Source organism: Pelophylax lessonae (genome assembly GCF_965119305.1).
Source record: "Pelophylax lessonae genome assembly, chromosome: 7".
NCBI classification, from domain to species: Eukaryota; Metazoa; Chordata; class Amphibia; order Anura; family Ranidae; genus Pelophylax; species Pelophylax lessonae.
In genome coordinates, this window is record NC_138774.1 from 171,450,832 (window position 1) to 171,469,476 (window position 18,645).

General features: G+C 43.2%; 1 protein-coding gene across 2 annotated transcripts in view; it reads right to left on the reverse strand.

The window, feature by feature from the left end:
- Positions 1–478: 478 nt before the first annotated feature.
- LOC309560700 (ligand of Numb protein X 2-like) overlaps positions 479–18,645 on the reverse strand; it is a 108,970-nt gene continuing 90,803 nt past the window's right edge. For both annotated transcript variants that reach the window (XM_082264324.1, XM_082264325.1), the window contains 4 exons: positions 15,766–15,940; positions 12,730–12,955; positions 5,080–5,238; positions 479–850 (listed from right to left, as the gene is read on the reverse strand). In XM_082264324.1, the coding sequence (XP_082120450.1) occupies positions 715–850; positions 5,080–5,238; positions 12,730–12,955; positions 15,766–15,940 (696 nt within the window). In that variant the 3' untranslated portion in view covers positions 479–714. The remainder of the gene's footprint in view (positions 851–5,079; positions 5,239–12,729; positions 12,956–15,765; positions 15,941–18,645) is intronic.

Genomic DNA, 18,645 nt, shown 5'->3' on the forward strand with positions numbered 1-18,645 from the left:
GAGAATTAAATTCCTAGCATCTGGGTGCCAGAGCACATTCACTAGTTACCAAAGGCTTAATCCACACTCGCAATATCTTAGTAAAATGAAATTTAGAAAGAAATTTGACTGTGACAGACCCAAGCCAGACAAGCGCGTGTACTACACAAGCCTGTTTCATATTTAAAATCTTCTTTAAAAACAGGCTGCCACAGACAACACAAATTACTAGTCATCTACTGAACCCCCTTTCATAGTACCAGCTGGTATACCTTATATAAATTAAAGGCAAAATGGGTAGGTAGACATACAGGTAGTTAAAAAAAAAAATTAAGGCAACATTACTTATTGTAAAAAAACAATGCTGTGTAACAGCAAACTTCATTTACCAATGACACATAAAATCATTAGGAAGATCACTGAAAGTGCAAGTTCAGTGGATTGTCTGATTGATAGTAGTAACCCTTTATCTAAGGTGCATTATGTCCCCTTTATCCTTATTTCATGTATCTTTTTAATTTATCATTTTTTGCAAGAAATGCTGTATCAGTGTTATACTTGGTGTTAAGCTTTGCATCTGTGATTCAGATATCTACACTAAATATTTTAAATCTTGTCCTTAAAAATGGATTGGTCTACTTTGTGGCTTCATGGGGAACCATGAGCACATTAAGGTTTTCTAAAAGGTCTCAGACTTAAAAAAAAAATAATTAAATTTTTCACACAGTTCTACACTTATACGAGACTCCCAGGCCAGGAGACCACTGTCAAAGTGACTCTGTTCTTCTGCTCTTTCAACATGGGGATCAGTTCTGCATTACTCATTCCCACGGCAGACACACCATTGACTTCAACAATCTCATCTCCACACCTAGACAAAGAATGAAAAGAAACTAAATTACCATAATATATGTAATAAACAAAAATATCACAACAATTCAACTTTTTTTTACAACTAAAAATCACACAGAAGCAGATAAGCACTACTGGCAAGGCTTTTCCCTTCAGGAACCTTATTTATCTGAAAGAGAATCACTACAGGCAGTGGAATATCCCCCATGTATGCAAGGCCCCAGGGAGGGATTGGGCCTACTGTGAACTGTACACACAGCCATGCTGCTTTCCTGACTCCTAAGCTACAGCCACACTTATTTTTGGCTTCAACTGCAAGGAAATTAACACAAAGCCAAAAAAACAACTCAGCCCAGTCATACTGGATTCCTCTCTGTGACTTGATTGGACAGTGCAGCCTGGGAGGGAAGTTGCAATCGTATTCAGAGGGATATTATATATAGCCATGTATATTTTTTATATATAGCCTGTTCTCTACTATTAACTATCCCCCAACAACTGCCCCCTCTATCCAGCCTGTTTTGTCCATCCCCACCAGCAACTGTCCCTCTTCTCTCAGACTTACAATTTTTTTTTCTGCCAGTGGCACCACCTATGCAATGACTTTTTTTTCCCCCTCACACTGATGCCAGGGCATTTCTTCTTTTACCACCTTTAGCAGTATTTTGTGGGTACAGGGATTGTGTATTCAGCTAATAGGTACAGGTTCTGTTTAATCATTTCCTTTTAAGTCAACTCAGGACTATGGATTTTAGCCCAGGGTCTTTCATTATCTTTGTCATACTATTTTGACTTTTATTAGCTGTAAAAGCAGGCCGATTTCCCCCTCATAGGAATTGGTAACATTGACATATTGTTTATACTAATTAAAATGTGCCTGGGCACAAGTGAAAGGCAGACCCAACCATGATCCACTGAAGCGTAGCCAGGAAATAGCTGTGAAGTCTTATTGGTAAGGCTAGGTTCCCACTAGTGCAGTGCAACTTGGTGCATTTTTGATAAGTTCCTAATGCTTGTTTTACTAACTACTGCAACTCATCCCTGTTATCAGCCAGCAAGAGTGAGCCATTGTTTAAGACGCTGGCAGGTGCCAGCTCCTTAAGCAGGAATGAGAACGAACCCCTTTGTTTATTTAGTGTTGGAGGGGAAGGTGCGCAGTCATTCAGCAACCGACAACAGCCAGGAGTGGTTGTGTTTGGTGGGCTTTTTTTTAGTGCAGCTCAGTGGTTATCATGATTGATGAAGACTTTACATTAGGGGGACATTTTTTTTTTGTTTTTATTAAAAGAACTTATCACAAATGGTTGAGTTTTTATTGACTTTTTTTCTTCTTTTTGGTTTACATTCTGCTGACAGCAGGGACAAACGTATTATTGTTAGGATGCCGATGCCTGATAACCATTACTTATCCTTTCTGCTCACAACAGGGTGAGTCACGGGTTGTTAGGATACTGCAGGTGCCGGCATCCTAACAACCAGCACAAATAGTACACGAAATCACAAAAAAAAAAACAGTATGTAGATGCATTTCCATTGAAGTCTACGGGCCAGAAGATTGCATCAAAGTCACATTGATGTAAACAGGCACCATTAAACGCAATAGTGTTTACATACATCAATGCAAGTATAAACAGACCTGGCACCCTCTAGCATTAGCCTGGAAACATTGGCTAATCAATAGGCAATCTTCAACTTGCCCAAGTATTTTGCTCACAGGAGTAGTGATGTTAAAGCCATAAAGCAGGTTAGAGAATAATCTTACACCGCGGAGGAGGATGGGAAGAGGGCAATGTTTTTTTTTCCTCCAACTTCTTCTAGCCCTGATGATGCTTTGCTATGCAAAAGATGGAGATGGGAGCCACTAGCATACCTAGGAGCTTTTGGGAATTGGAATTCCTGAAATCGGGATGTGGAGGAAGGGGCTAGAATAATTGGGGGTTATTTATCAAAACTGAAGTCTGCAAAATCTGGTGTACTCTGCATGGAAACCAATCAGCTTCCAGGTTTTATTGTCAAATTTAACAAGCTGATTGGCCATCATGCACAGCTGCACCAGGTTTATTAAGTCCCCCTCCCCAAATTGTTTCTTACCCCAGTAAGCACTAAGACTTACTGAAGGAAAAATTTAGCCTTGTAGGCAAACACAGAGTATCTCCTGCCGCCATTCTCTTAACACCATTACCCCCAGCATCATCAATCAATGACCCTCCTGCTACCTCCCAGTTGAGAGGACACTGGCCTCTTAGAAAGCAGTGGCTCAGGTACTCAGTCCCTAAAATGTTTGTAAACATGCTGCAGTGGCCATAGTAAATACAGAGCAGTGGTTCCCACAAGATCTGAAAACTTATGCTGTATGCATTCTACTGTGCTCGTTTTCCCCTCTCTGTATGGCTAACTAACCTTAAGGGCTTGTTCACACTTGTGCATAGGCCTGCTATTTCAGGACTAGAAAACTGCAGGTCTGCCAAGGGCACACAGAAGATGATTTTATTTAAATGGGCCCTGTTCACACTTAAATGCAGCCTTCAGGTAAGGTGCAGTGCCCAAATTTACTCCATCAGCATTTTCCAATTCTCTCCGTGTCTGAATACACCGCAGTGCTTTAAAACTGCAAGGCATTCAAGGCCAGAGCTGAGACTTCCTGCACAGTAAAATGCAATGGTTTCAGCATAGAAAGTATGAAAGAGTACTGATGTTTTACAGTATAAAAAAAAGGTGTGTGTGTGTATAAAATCTGCAATACAAAAGCATTATATTTTACTGCTAAAATGCAGCTCCAGGATAAGATGTATAACTCCCCCACAAATGCCAAGTCAGATATGCACAGCCAGGGCCGCCATCAGGGGGGTACAGCCCACACACATGTAGGGGGCCCGGGCATCCCGGGGGGCCCCAAACAGGGTAGGGTTGCCATCTGTCCTTGCAATACCATTCAATTGTAAGTTCTGCCAATCCCTTGCAGACTGGCACTATGTAGGGGGTCCTGCCCACCAATAGCCCTCACACACAGCTGTAGACCCTGCCCTCCCCTGTTCTCCGGTTGTTCATGCCTGGACAGGAGGGGCAGCATTTACTAGAACCATTCACCTTTATTTTTCTGGAATGGAGGCGATGGAACTGGAGGAGGAGGAGGACATGGGATGAAAGAGGACAGGGAATGGAGAAGTAGGACATGGGACTGGAGGAGGATGACGACATGGTTGGCGGGCCCTGGGGAATGTTGGTGGTCAAGTCCTGGGGGGGCAGGCCTAAAACTGTGTGTTAGGGGCCCCAAAATTTCTGATAGCTGCCCTGTGCACAGCTTTACAAATAAAAAAAAAAAGTGCCAAGACCCAATATCATCAAGCATACAAAAAAAGCCACATGTGGGTCCAGACTACAGTCTCTCCAACTGACAAGGAAACCTACAAAGTCAGCATAACAGTTTATGAGCTTTTAAGTCTTCTTCATTGAGATGCACAGGAGATATAAAATCCACACACCCTGTGTTGACACTTTCAGCCAGGTGGGCTTTAGTCCTAACAATGATCGCACTAAAGAAGAGCTTGTACGTGGTAATGCTGATTGTTTGAATGTACAGCCTTACACAGACAAACATTAAAACACAGCATGGAACCTTCCAAAACTGAAGTGTTAAGCATGACAGTAAAGAGAATAAGATTCAGCCTTTGTGTGTCCACCATATTGAAAGAAAAAGAGCCAAGTTAGAGCCAACGTAGTCTGATGAAATGCACTAGCAGACTCACGGAAGCTGCCTCTGAGCTGGCTTCCAGGCCCTCCTGCCTCCCTGGGCAACACAGACTGTTGCTGCAGCCAATCAGGAAAGGTATGACACTGTCACATGTCCATATTAGAATCCCCTCACCGGCTACAGTTACAGAACATGTAATTGGTTGTTTACACATTACAGGAATGAATGAATGAATACATTCTCCAAACTTGCAGGACCACTCACTGGCTGCCACAATTTCAGAGATTGCAGGGATTAAATTAATGATTCAGCAACTGGTTTAAAATTCTGGCAATACCAGGTCAATTTTGGAAAGATCCCAGGTATAGGCATTAGCTACTGTGTGTAATGGAAACATTTTTTTTGGACTTTGTTTTGGGAACAATATTAGCACATAATTTCAGGAGAGGCTCATTTTCTAAGGCTGCTGACCACTAAATGTATTACTATCTATGCAATACAGGAAAAAATAAAAAGTGAAATACAGTAGTTTATTTTGCTGAAAAATTTCCACCTACTTTAATCGCCCATCAAAAAATGCTGGAGTAGCTGGTACAATGGTTTTAATGAAGAATGGCTGATTCCCTTTGTTTTCTTCATAGCCACCAACAATGCTGAACCCCCAGCTTTCAAAGGTACTCTTCCGTAAAGAAATGTGTCGACACCAGTGCAAGGAGCTGTTAGAAAAGCAAGCGTGTCCTTATTAGATTCACAGAAAAATTGTTTTAGTGACAAAAAATGGATTTTTGTAAAATCTTACCGTAAAATCCTTTTCTCTTAGCTCATTGACAGACGTAGTCCTCGGTGATACACCACCTTCGGGTTATGTTGCCTCCACAGGAGCAGGACTAGACAGGAAATTAAAAAGCTCTGGCCACACCCCAGGGGCAGTCCCAGAGGGTATATCCTCTCTCTCTCTCTGCCTCAGCAAATCAGTTATGTGAAAAAGCAGTCTTTAGAGATTTTAACCCAACTCAAAAAAACCAGAGGGGCGGGGACTACGTCTGTCAATGAGCTAAGAGAAAAGGATTTTACGGTAAGATTTTACAAAAATCCATTTTTCTCTAGCGCTCATTGACAGACGTAGTCCTCGGTGATACACCACCTTCGGGACGTCCCAGAGCAGTATCACAACTGAGGGGTGGGAAAATGGAAATCAAATCCCAATCTAGAAGGCCCAACCGGTGCCAACTAGAAGTTTACAATGCTCATCCTTAATGATGAGACTCAACAAAAAAAGAGAAAAATTTTTTTTTTTTTTTTTCAAACAGAAAAAAACCCTCGAGGTAGACCACCGGTCTCCTCAAATTGCGGCCTGCAAAACTTTGCGGCCAAATGAGGCATCCGCCGATGCCGTCACATCAATTTTATAGAATTTTGTAAAGGTATGTACCGACGACCAGGTGGCCGCCTTACATACCTGGACTACTGACGCCTGATGGCGAAAGGCCCAGGAAGTACTGAGCGCTCGAGTGGAGTGCGCCCTAACAGGGAACGGAGGACTCTGACCCTTAATAGAATAAGCCTGTACCACCGTTTGTCTAATCCATTTGGCAATGGTCGCGGCAGATGCAGGCAAACCCTTTCTGGGGCCATCCGTGATCACAAAAAGTGAATCCGTCTTACGGAAAGATTCCGTAGCTTTCAGGTAAACCCTGATTGCCCGAACCACATCTAAGGAATGCAACGCATGTTCCCGATGATGCTTGGGCTGAGGACACAAGGAAGGTAGTACAATATCTTCATTCAGATGAAAATCTGAAACCACCTTAGGAAGAAAAGATGGCTTAGGATGAAGTACTACCTTATCCCTATGAATCACTAGGTATAGGGACTGGCATGATAATGCAGCCAGTTCTGACACCCTGCGAGCAGAAGTAATAGCCACCAAGAAGGCCACCTTCTGGGATAAAGTAAGCAAAGGAATCTCCCTGATGTTTTCAAAGGGAGGTTTCTGTAGAACCGACAAAACCAAATTAAGATCCCAGGGCGGTAAGGGCGCGTGGACTGGAGGAGCCAGGTGCCGCACCCCCTGGATGAAATTCCGCACCAAGGATTTGGTAGCTAAAGGCTTCTGAAAGAAGATTGCTAATGCTGAAACTTGACCCTTGATGGTGCTCAAGGCTAGCTTCTGCTCAACCCCTTGTTGCAAAAAGGCCAATATTCGAGACACCGAATAGGTACGTGGAGGAAATCCTAAAGATTCGCACCACGCAATATAAGTCTTCCATGTGTGATAATAGACTTTGCTGGAAGTCGCTTTCCTTGCTTTGATAAGGGTAGGAATGACTGAAGTAGACAAACCTCTGTCCTTCAGTACTTGGGTCTCAATGGCCAGGCCATTAAACCCAGCGACTGTAAAGCATGATGGTAAATTGGTCCTTGAGACCACAGACACTCCCTGAGACGAAGTTCCCACGGAACGTCTACGACTAACATGTCCAAGTCGGCCAGGCCGGCTTGAGGAGGCCAGCCTAGAATTTCTAGGACCACTGGCGCTGATTGGATCTGAACCAGGCGTCCCTAGAGCTATCTGGCCCCGACCATCCAAGAAAGTCTGGTCGTTTTCTGTTCCCACACATTTATCAGATACCTGATAGTTATCAGGAAAGGTGATCTTTTCTGGTTGAACCTCAGGGACCGAAGTCACCCGACTAGAGGCTGCTTGGCCTATCTGGTCAACCAGATCCGATTCCTGTGAGGTATCGGGACTAATCTTAGGAAAAGGTAAAGGAAAAGATCTATTCAGGGAACGGTAACTACCGCTTCCTGTAGTACTAAAATGTTGGAAGGGAAGAATCGCACCGGTAGTAGTGGTTGATGCTTGATCTAATGTCCTGAATACCGGTGAAAACGTCCCCCCACCCTGAAACCGGGTGGGGGCGCACCTTCAGGCTGTGTACTCCTTTGCTTCGGGTTTGGCTGGGTTGGTCCTTTGCTTGTCTGACCAGCCCTTCTTGAACCCTCCTGGAGGAGTCTTGCCTTTCCCGTTAGTACCAGCCGGGCGCCCTTTATGGGCGGTAAAGAAAGGTCCTCGCTTGTTGCGAGGTCCCTTAGCTTTAGCAGCCTGTGGCAAAAAAGTGCTCTTGCCCCCAGTGGCATCCTTAATGATTTCATCTAGGTTGGCCCCAAATAGACGATTCCCCTGAAAAGGGAGATTAGTCAAGGTCTTTTTGGAACCTAGGTCAGCTGACCAGCATTTTAACCACAGCACACGTCTGAGGATCACCGCTAACTTAGATGCATGCCCTAATAAGGGAGTAGTGTCCAAGGCTGCGTCACAGATAAACTGTAGCCCTTGTATAATCTGTTCCATTAAATCAGATGTCTCCTGGGGAATATCTTTTCCCCTAAGATCTTGGCGTACCATTTTCGCCCATTCCGTAAGTGTCTGGGAAACTAGACCAATAACAATTACTGGTCTAAATGCTGACCCTATCAGAGAGAAGATGGTGCGGGACTCTGCTTCTATCTTTCGATCCACCGGATCCTTAAAGGACGAAGTGTCCTCCACTGGAATAACCGTGGCTTTATTCAGCCTGGAAATAGGCGGATCCACGACTGGTGGTACCGTCCATTTCTTAATGATGGATTCCTCAAACGGATAGCGTCTAGCAATACGCTTGGAAATAGTAAAGGTACGTTTAGAATGCTCCCATTCTTCTTTAATCTGATTACCAAAACATTTAGGTACAGGGAAAGCCTTCGCCGTCTTGATGGGCTTATTAGTACCAAAAGGCATCTCTGTTTCAGTTGCCTCTGCCGGTAAAGCCTCAAGTTTCAAGGTTTCCTGCACTGCCACAACTAGTGCGTCCACCAGTGCTTCTTCCTGAATTATAGCAGGAGAAGAAGCGTCCTCCTCACTGTCTGAGGGGGCTTTACCTGGGATAACAGCCCTTGCAGAGGAACCTGCAACTGCCGTGACCATCTCTGAATCTGAGTCAGAGGTGTCAGATGGTATAGGGGTAGGCGGGGGTCGCTTCCTTGACCCCCGTCCCTGACAGGCCGCCTCCACCCGAGCCACCATAGACTCCAAAATTGCTGTAAATGACTCTATACTCTGTGCACCGGCGGGTCCCGTGGCCCCCTCGAGGGAAACAGGTGGGGGAATATGTGTGGCAGGGTCCATGATAATTCCAGTCACTTCCTGGATAATATAATTCAAAAGTAAAAAACTTTTTTTTTTTTTTTTTTCTGACCCCCAGCGCCACAAAAAGCCCCTTAGTGTTACCTGCTAGGGATCCCTATCGATCGAGAGAGAGAGAGAGAGATAGACCCCCAGGCTCACCACTTGATGCTCAGAGTTAACTGCAACAGGTTACAGCGCTGTCTTGACAAACAGGAAGTCTTTTGGCTGGCTGCCCAGGAAGAAAGGAGGCGGCTCCGCCCCTCTGCACGCCTTCCGGCGCCTCCCCCAAGCTCCACGAGGTGTTTGGATCACCTCAAACATGGCCGCCCCCATGCTGGAGACACGAGGCTACGCCAAAATGGCGGCTCGTGCGATCCAGCAAAAAAAATGGCGGCGGCCTGTACTGAATAGCGGTGTGCTGCAGGGCACACAACACTCTCTCTGCATGGGGATATGGCGTGGTTGGCGGTACCGGCCCTGGCGGACCGCATGGCCGTTCGGGAGGCCTGCTAATAGCTGGAGATCTGATTTGGAAGGCAGTCTACATGTCCGTGGCTTCTGACTGGTAGGTAGCTTATACTTAACCCGTAAGATTCCCAGAATGCCACAGATTACATCTTTTAAACATGTATACAATTAGATTGTTAGCTCCCAAACCAAGCCTCCTGGCTTTTTGCACACATAAAATCACACTCAAAGTAGGAGGATCTGTGTCATGTTATAGGATAGAAAGGGACTCTTTCTTACCATACAGAGAGGGGCCCGCGTTCACCACAAAACCCGTCAGGGAAAAAGGGGGAACATACTACTCACCATACCGGAACCAGGCGGGCACCAACTCCTGACAGTACCCCTCTCCACCGGGGCGGGAGGGCTGTCGACCGATACGGACGCCGTGACTCATGGTCTTTGGCGTTTCAGCGAGACGTTTAACTCACATGGACAGTCCTTTAATGGGACTTTGTCGCGGCCGACCCAGCGCGGAGCTATGGCCTGAACTGGGGTGACCACCGGATCTCAACATCCAGCCCGTCGCCCAGTTCAGCTTTCTTGCTTGAAGATCTCACAGGAACACTGGAGAAAAAAAGCTGTCTAAAAAAAAATCCTTTAAGAAAAAATTCTTGCCAGGACCTAAGATCCCAGCAAGGTATCTAGGTCCTTACTCCTAACTAGACAGAAAATAACTGATTTGCTGAGGCAGAGAGAGAGAGGATATACCCTCTGGGACTGCTCCTGTGGAGGCAACATAACCCGAAGGTGGTGTATCACCGAGGACTACGTCTGTCAATGAGCGCTAGAGAAATAGAAAATAATCACACATCACTTATTTTAAAAACATTTAGTCAATATCATAATCCTCAAAAAAGTGTACATCAATTAGCGCAGTCACAATGAATACATTATACTAAATATGAATGTAAAAAAAAAAAAAAATACATAAAAATAGAAATGAGGTTGCAAGTTAAAACACTTAAAGGCAATACCACAATACCTTCAACTGTGATCTATAAACATAAATAGGGCCCCCTGGAGCCACGCATGTGATGTCCTACAGCGGCCATCTTACCCAGCGGCAGTGTGTTTGTAAGACAGAGCTCTTGTCCCAGCACTGTTGAGTAACTATTTTTGTAAGTGGCAATTTTTATTAGCAGCAAATAAATATTTAAAAAATAGAGCACTATTGGCTGTTTCTTCATCTTCCTGTATGTTTGAGCTCCTGAGCAGGGGAGAACAGCATATTGTTTGAAAGGGTAAAGCACATAATACCTACTGTTGGCTCAGTGGTCATATTCTGGAGGTGAGCAGCCACGCACTATTTAGGTGGAGGCAATTGGCACATTGGGTGTTGGCTTTTAAAGAGCTTTATATCACTTCATCTACGTTGGTGATTGGACTTTTATTAGCAAGTTTATTTTGGATTGTGATTTTTTGATTTATGGACGTTTATTTCACTGAAAAGGTTGCGCTACACTATTTATGTTTATAGAATATCATACAATATAAACAGAAACAAGGGCTCTAAAAATCGGCAGTACTGGAGGGATCTTGAAAACATTCAGCTTTTTCCCTATTTAAGAAGAATGCATCCTCTCCCTGTTCTCTTCTCCTACCTTGACATTTCTTCACCCTCTTCATTGTGGTTACTTTTTCTCCTTCTCCCTTGGCTGTGTTGTCATCTTCCCAGTTCGCCTTCTTACTGTAGCGCATTCTACCCCTGCTTTGGTAGGCTTTGCACTTTCATTATGTGGCATTACTCTCCTGCTTAACTGTAGCTTATTCTACCCTGGCACCTGTGCTGTAGGGTCTCTTTTTTTATTGCTTCATTCTTCTATTTCTGCCCCTTCTTCCTCTGCCAATGTGCTATATTCCCAGTGCCACTCCTACACTGCGGCCCCTTTTTTCTACATGTGTGCTGCAGTCCTTGTGCTGTTATCTGTGATTTTCTCCTGCTTCACACAATGGCTTTTCCCTCCCTTCCTCTATGCCACAGGATGTATGGTATAAATGCTCCTGTTTCACTTCGGCTTTTTTTCCCCTTGGCTCTATACTGCAGGTCTCTTCCTCAATATTCTACTCCTTATACCATCTGGCTCTGTTCTCTCCACCCTCTCTGTGATCCTGCTTCAACCAGGAGGAGAAAGACAGTAAAGGGATACCTCTCTATCAGCATTTTAATCCCTTTTGACTAAACTGTAGTACTGATGCATTTAATTATGGCCCGTGCTTCAACAGCCATTAAACAGAGACAAAACAGAAAAGCATGATGGAGCCCTTGGGACAGAAGGTCTGGATGACCTGGAAAGGCCCACATGGAGTCTGCCAGGAGTGCAAGCTCATGTACCACATCCTCCTGAGCCAGTTTGGTGCAATGAGCATCACCAGAACCAAAAAGGCTGACAATCATTTCCCCACTTCTCAGCACCCTATCACTGAGAAAAGGGCTTGGAGCCAGATTTGGCTGGCTTAGAAGACCATGTCTACTGATAAAAGCATGTTGGACTTCAAAGTGGAGGTGTGAATGTAATCTTTCCTAGTCCCAGTAGTAGAAGGGCCTGCAGGAGTGCAAGCCCTCCTCTGGAGAAGAGTACTTTTGACCCTGGAAATCCACTCGATATACTTGTTCAAGGAAGAACCACACAGGCACTTTGCCTTGAAGGCTAGCTGCTCAAGGCATTTCCTGCATGGGAGTGCCATCAAGCGAGATCCTCCACATGTGGATGAACAGGAGCCTCAACCAGGAAATCTGGCAAAGACTACAAGCTGTGCACAAAGTAACCCAAGGCCACAGACAAAAGATCCAAGGGGTGGTGAATGAAGGGATATGTAAAGATAGATCTAGGGTTTCAAGATGTACACTTAGTTCAGATAGCTAACATCTGGAAGCAACTGCAGGCTACATGGCAGAGCTTACGGAGGAAAATAGGGCCTGAAACGGGACTAACTTTGTGTCCACTGGGACAAAATATGGCTGGGTCTACCACAGGGAATGTCCATTTCTGTAGAAACCCACATAATATGATGTTGCTGAGGAAAAGATTTCAGAGGTACAAAGAACTTTTCAGAGTGAAATTTGCCTAAAAGTTTTACCAAATTTGGGCAATTTTAGAGAACTCATTCTGGAGACCTTGGAGTGAGCAGACTCAGGCTGCTTCAATGCAAAACAAAAGCTTGCTGATTGTGAAAGGGTAGCATTGGTATCCAAACTGAAGGGACTGGTATGGATTGGGGGGGGGGGCATAATATTTTCTTAAATTTTTATTGTCGGCAATTGTTTAGTTTACATTCAGCTGTCAATGGGGAACCCCGCTGCGGCCGGCTTGCAGGCCTATTTCTCAACAACAGCTGTTCAATGGTTGTTAACACCAGTGGCTGCCCGCCCCTTTGCCCAATTGCTACCGCTCCCGCTTCAGTTCTGTATTCTTAACATGTTAAAAGAGTAGGGTGAGTCAGTCAAGTGCATCCCCAAAATAAATGAGATAAAATACATTTGTTCTCTTAACCATTATTTATTTGCAATTGAAATGCACGAGTAACATACCATGGAAGGCCAAGCCAGTGTATCCAAAGTGGAGACCAGATGCCGCCAGGGTCCCTCAGGCCCTCAGCACCTCCCTCTGTAGGCTCTCCTTGTTTCTCTGTGGGCGTTAGCTCCAATACCTTCAGGACCACAGTGTGTGAAGCAGCGTTACACTTCAGAGCAGAAACTGCATCCATATAGATCAGGCAAGTCAGGTCAGTCCCATTTATACTAAGAAGAACATCGCCTGTACAGAAGATGTATGTTCAGTCACTTTTATATCAGGTAAGATACAGTATATATACAATAAATGTAGTTCTAGACATTGAAAATAGTATATATCCTTTTTTTTTTATTATGATCTCTATTTCTCATAGAATAAATCTAAAAAAATTACTGAATATGGATTAACATTTTAACTAATAAAAATCCTAACTTTTTCCCCAGCAGAAGGTTTACAAGTGAACAAATAGTTTCATCAACCCAGAAAAATGCATTTTACATGAGCCTCTTGCATTTGACCAATGTAAATCTTCAAGTGTGCTTAAAGACTTAAAAACTATTGATTACATACATGCTCAAATATAATCATTGTAGATACAGATCTATTTATCCTATAAGCAGTGAAATGTGTGCATATTTGCATATTAAATTGGTATTAAACCCACTTTTTAAAAACTTGCTGACAGGTAGAGTTTTTTTTTATAGCAGAAGAGACCCTTTCAGTCTCTTCTGTCATAAACCTTCCTCCTGCCTGTCAGCGGCATGCACAGCCCTGCATATATTTAAGGCACCCGGTGTCGGTGTGTGCCATGGTGATGTGACTCCTGTGCAGTGAAGAGAGCACCGTGCATGTGCGCAGTTTAAATGAGCCAAAGCCATGAGGGTGTACTTCCATCATCCTGCCTGACATTTAGGCAGGATGGAGGGTGATCTAGCACCAAAGAGTTTGTGCTGATGGGCTGTGCACAGCCTACACAAATAATGGGGAAATTAGCACCTTTTTTACCAGCTAAGCAGTGGTATGTACTGTGCTTAGGATCCTGGAATGCATAAGGAGTTTTGTGGGGAAAAAATGCAGGAAAGATGAGCCAAGCCTGTAAGAGAAAAATACCTATGATTGTTGTCACCAGAACAGGAGTAGAGGGGAAATCTCCCAATCCCCTCAACCCTTCTTACAGGTGCTGCTGCTTAAAGGTGGCCTTTCCTGTCACTTAGGGAAGATATGCCCTTACTTTCTATCTGTAGAGCAAGAAAAGTGCATAAATCTCTCCTTTGGGAACACAAACGGGGACAAAATATTTCCTTACATATGTGAACTAAAAATAAAGTTACTCAAAATGAAGTTTTACACTTCAAGTGTAGGCCAAGTGTTCCATTCTTTACTCACTTAAGGATCAGGCCTATTTCCGACACTAGTTGTGTACAAGTTAAAATCAGTATTTTTTGCTAGAAAATTACTTAGAACCTCCAAACATTATATATATATATATATATATATATATATATATATATATATATATATATATATATATATATATATATATAAAACATATTTTAGCAATGACTCTGGAGAATAACATGTCGTTGCAATATTTTTTGTCACGCAATTTTTTGGGAAAAAATACATTTCACTGCATTTAAAAAAAAAAACTATGTGAACGATAATGTTACGCCGAGTAAACAGAAACGCAACATGTAATGCTTCAAAATTGCGCACACTTGTGGAATGACGACAAACATTGGTACTTAAAAAATCTCCATAGGCGATGCTTTTAAAAATTTCTACAGGTTACCAGTTTAGAGTTACAGAGGAGGTCTAGAGCTCCAACGATCGCGGCGCTACCTCACGTGTGGTTTGAACACCGTTTACTTCTGCGCGCAAGCTTGGAAGGATGGGGCGCTTTAGATTTTTTATTTTACCTTTTATTTTTACACTGTCCCTTTAAAAAACATTTTTTTGATCACTTTTATTACTATTACAAGGAATGTAAACATTCCCTGTGATAGGATTAAAGCAGGACAGGTCTTCTTTCATGTGAGATCTGCGGTCAAAAATACCTCAGATCTCACATCTACACTAAAGAAAAAAAAAAGTATTTTTTTTCCCATCATGAAAAAAAAAATGGGCCCTTTAAGGCTGTTGGAAGGAAGCGACATATGATGTCGCTCTGGTCTTCCAAGGCCATAGAGTCGAGCGGGGTCCAGCTTGCCCTCACTCGACTTCCTGCCTAGGAGGGAAACGGACCAGATCGTTTTCCCCACTACCGATGGCTCTGGGAAGCGGCGGGGGGAACCTCTCTCCCTGCCCATAAAAGTGATCCGTGGCGAATTCACCGCTGGGACCATTTTGTCGGGAAAGAGGACCACCCGCCGAGTAAACAAATACTGGGGTATGGTAGCTATCTGCCATAACCCCGGTATTTACTGTCAAAGTAGCGACGTAAAACTGCAGCAGGCGGTCTTGAGGTGGTTAAAGTATATGTGAACCTTCACCTTCTAAAAACAACACATTCTGTTTAACATAGAAATGAAAGGAAAAACTTGTGTATAGATTAAAAAAAAAAAATTAAAAAAAATAATCATAAAATACCAATTTTCTCCTTTTTCAGAAGAGATCACATTCCCTCTATTCTCAGCTGCATAATAAGCTCAGATTGCTAGGGGAGGAGAAACAGCAGTATACTGGTCTTCCCAGTGACAGGCTGTGCAGGGGGGGGGGGGTAACACAAGTCTAATTATTGCAGGAGAGCAGGCAGAGTTCCCAGCACAGCTAGAGAACTGCCTATGCTGTGCTCTCATGCCTAGTGTTCAGTTTTTAATAGGAAAGCAAAGAGACTGGCAGGAACACCGGGGATTTCACACAAAGGAAGCAATACAAAGAACAGGATACTTTTGCATACAATTACATGGTATAGCAGGCACATAACAGAAATATGAAATGTTCGGGTAACATTCTTTAACTTTTGAATGCTGAGCAAAATGTATACTCAGTAACTGTATGGAATGTGAAAACCCAGTCTCTAAAAGTGATTTGCAACAATGACAAATGTTTACCTTTTTTAATTCTCCCATCCCTGAATAGACAGCCAACTGGCTGAACACTGGACACATAGATGGGGAGCCTATTTTTATGGTCACGGCCTCCTCCTATGGTAATTCCCAGAGATTCTCTTGGCTCTTTCTTCAAGGTGACAGTCTTCCCTAGGCTAGAAAGTACTGGAAGTTGATCCTATATTTTGTATATGGAAGTAACAAAAAAAGAAAAATACATGTCAAGGCTTATCAGGTAATATAAATATACTTGCCTCACTCTACTCCATAAATATACAGTTGGGTCCATATATATTTGGACACAGGCACAATTTTCATACTTTTGGCTCTGTATGCCACCACAAAAAAATTAAAACCAAACAATCCACATTAATTTGAAGTGCAGAATTTTAGCTTTAATTCAAGGGGTTGAACATAAATATCAAGTACAAATTATAGGAACTGTCACCATTTTTATACACACAGTCTCCCCATTTTCAGGGGCTCAAATGTAATTGAACAAATTATTATAATCATAAATAAAATGTTCATTTCTAATATTTTGTTGAGAATCCTTTACTGGCAATGTCTGCCTGAAGTCTGATGCTGTGCCAGGCTCTAACTGCAGCTGTCTTCAGTTGTTCTTGGTTTGTTGGTCTTTCTGTCTTTAGTTTTGCCTTCAGCAAGTGAAATGCATGCTCAATTGGGTTGAGATCAGATTATTGACTCGGCCTTTGCAGAATATTCCACTTTTTTTCCTTCAAAAGCTCCAGGGTTGCTTTTGCAGTGTGTTTTGGATCATTGTCTATCTGTACTGTGAAGTGCCGTCCAATCAACTTTGCTGAATCTGGGCTGACAATATATATCTCTAAAAACACTGCAGAATTCATCTGGCTGCTTCTCACTTCTGTCACATCATCAATAAACACCAATGACCCAATGCCACTGGAAGCCATGCATACCCATGCCATCACACTGCCTCCACCATGTTTTACAGATTATGTTTGCTTTGGATCATGAGCTGTTCCAAGCCTTCTTCACACTTGTTTCTTCCGGTCATTCTGGCACAGCTTAATCTTAGTTTCAGCCGACCAAAGAATGCTTTCCAAGAAATAGTCTGGCTTTTTTAGATGTTTTTGGCAAAGCGTTATCTGGATTTTCTATTCTTCAGGCTTATGAATGGTTTGCACTTTGTGGTGAACCCTCTGTATTTGCTCTAGTGACGTCTTCTCTTGATTGTAGACTTTGACAATGATACGCCCACCTCCTGGAGAGTGTCCTTCACTTGACTGGATGTTGTGAATAGGTTTTTCTTTACCATAGAGAGGATCCTGCGATCATCTTCCACATCCGTGGATGTCCAGGCCTTTTTATGTTGCTGAGCTCACCAGTGCGTTCTTCTTTCCTCAGAATGTACCTAACTGTCGACTTAGCGACTCCTAATGTTGCTGCTATCTGTCTGATGGATTTGTTTTTGAAGCCTTACAATGGCCTGTTTCACTTGCATGGACAGCTCCCTTGAATGCATGATGTAGGTTCACAGCAATAGATTCCAAAAGCAAATACCACACTTAAAATTAACTCCAGACCTTTTACCTGCTTAATTGATGAAGAAATAATGAAGGAGTAGCCCACACCTGGCCATGAAACAGCTTTTGATTCAATTGTCCAATTACTATTGGTCCCTTGAAAAAGGGGGAATGGCTAATCTTAAGAGCTGTAATTCCTAAACCCTTCCTCCGATTTGGATATACATACCCTCAAATTAAACCGGAGAGTGTGCACTTTCAGCCCATATCCATTATAAGTGTCGGTTCACACTATGGTGATCCGACTTCGGGGGCGACCTGTGAAGTCGCGTGCACCGCGACTTCGGCGCGACTTGCACGGACTTCACATAATGGAAGTCAATGCAAGTTGCTCCGATGTCGCCCAGAAGTAGTACAGGAACTATTTTCTAAGTCGGAGCGACTTGAGTAGCTCCTATTAGAATGGTTCCCATAGCACAGAATGGGCCGCGACTTGTCAGGCTGACAAGTCGCCTGACAAGTCGCGGTAGTGTGAACGGGGACTTAAACTATAGCTTAAATATCTTTTTGTAAATACCTGAAAAAAAACACAAATTGTGCCCATGTCCAAATATATATGGACCTAACTGTATATATAAAAAACTATCCTAATAAATTAAAAAATGTATTTTTTTTTTTAAATGATTGTCAGCACAGAATGTTTAGTGCTTAAGCTAGAAAAAAGGGATAAGCAAAACTAAAAGTTTGTATCTCCTCAGTGAAAATCAAGAGAATTTAACAAAATTTTGCCACTTTGGTCAAATGCACTGAAGTCATTAGAAAAGGCAAATTAAGGCTTTTTTTTTTTTTTTAAGGGTGTACAGTAATGTGCTTTAAAATTGCTCTCAAAAGGTTACTGAAGCTCCTTTTAACTATCCTGGACCTGGCCAAAAATGGTCCCCATTTTTTTGCCTCAGACATATAAAGCAAAACACAAGCCAGACCTTTTTGGGTTTTTTTGGATAGAGTAAGGGAGGGTTATAACCCCCTGCCACCTTTTTGCCATCTTTATTGCATTGGAGATATTTCCCTTCACTTCCTGTACCACTAGCCACAACATAGGCGTGCGCAGGGGGTATGCCAAGTGTGCCTGTGAACGCCCTAATCACTATGTGTGGTGCCGATTCCCACTACTGCCTGGGCCCCCCCTCCCTGTTGGGTCCCCCACCCCCCGATCCTGCTGGCTTCCCTCCTCTCCTCCTACTCCTGCTGCTGCAGGGAATGTTTCAGGATGGAGAGCAGGGCAAGGGGATAGTAAATATGTAATTTTCGGCCCTTTTTCTAAATGAACACACTTGCTAACTGTGTCCATTCATAACTAAAGCATTGTAAAGTG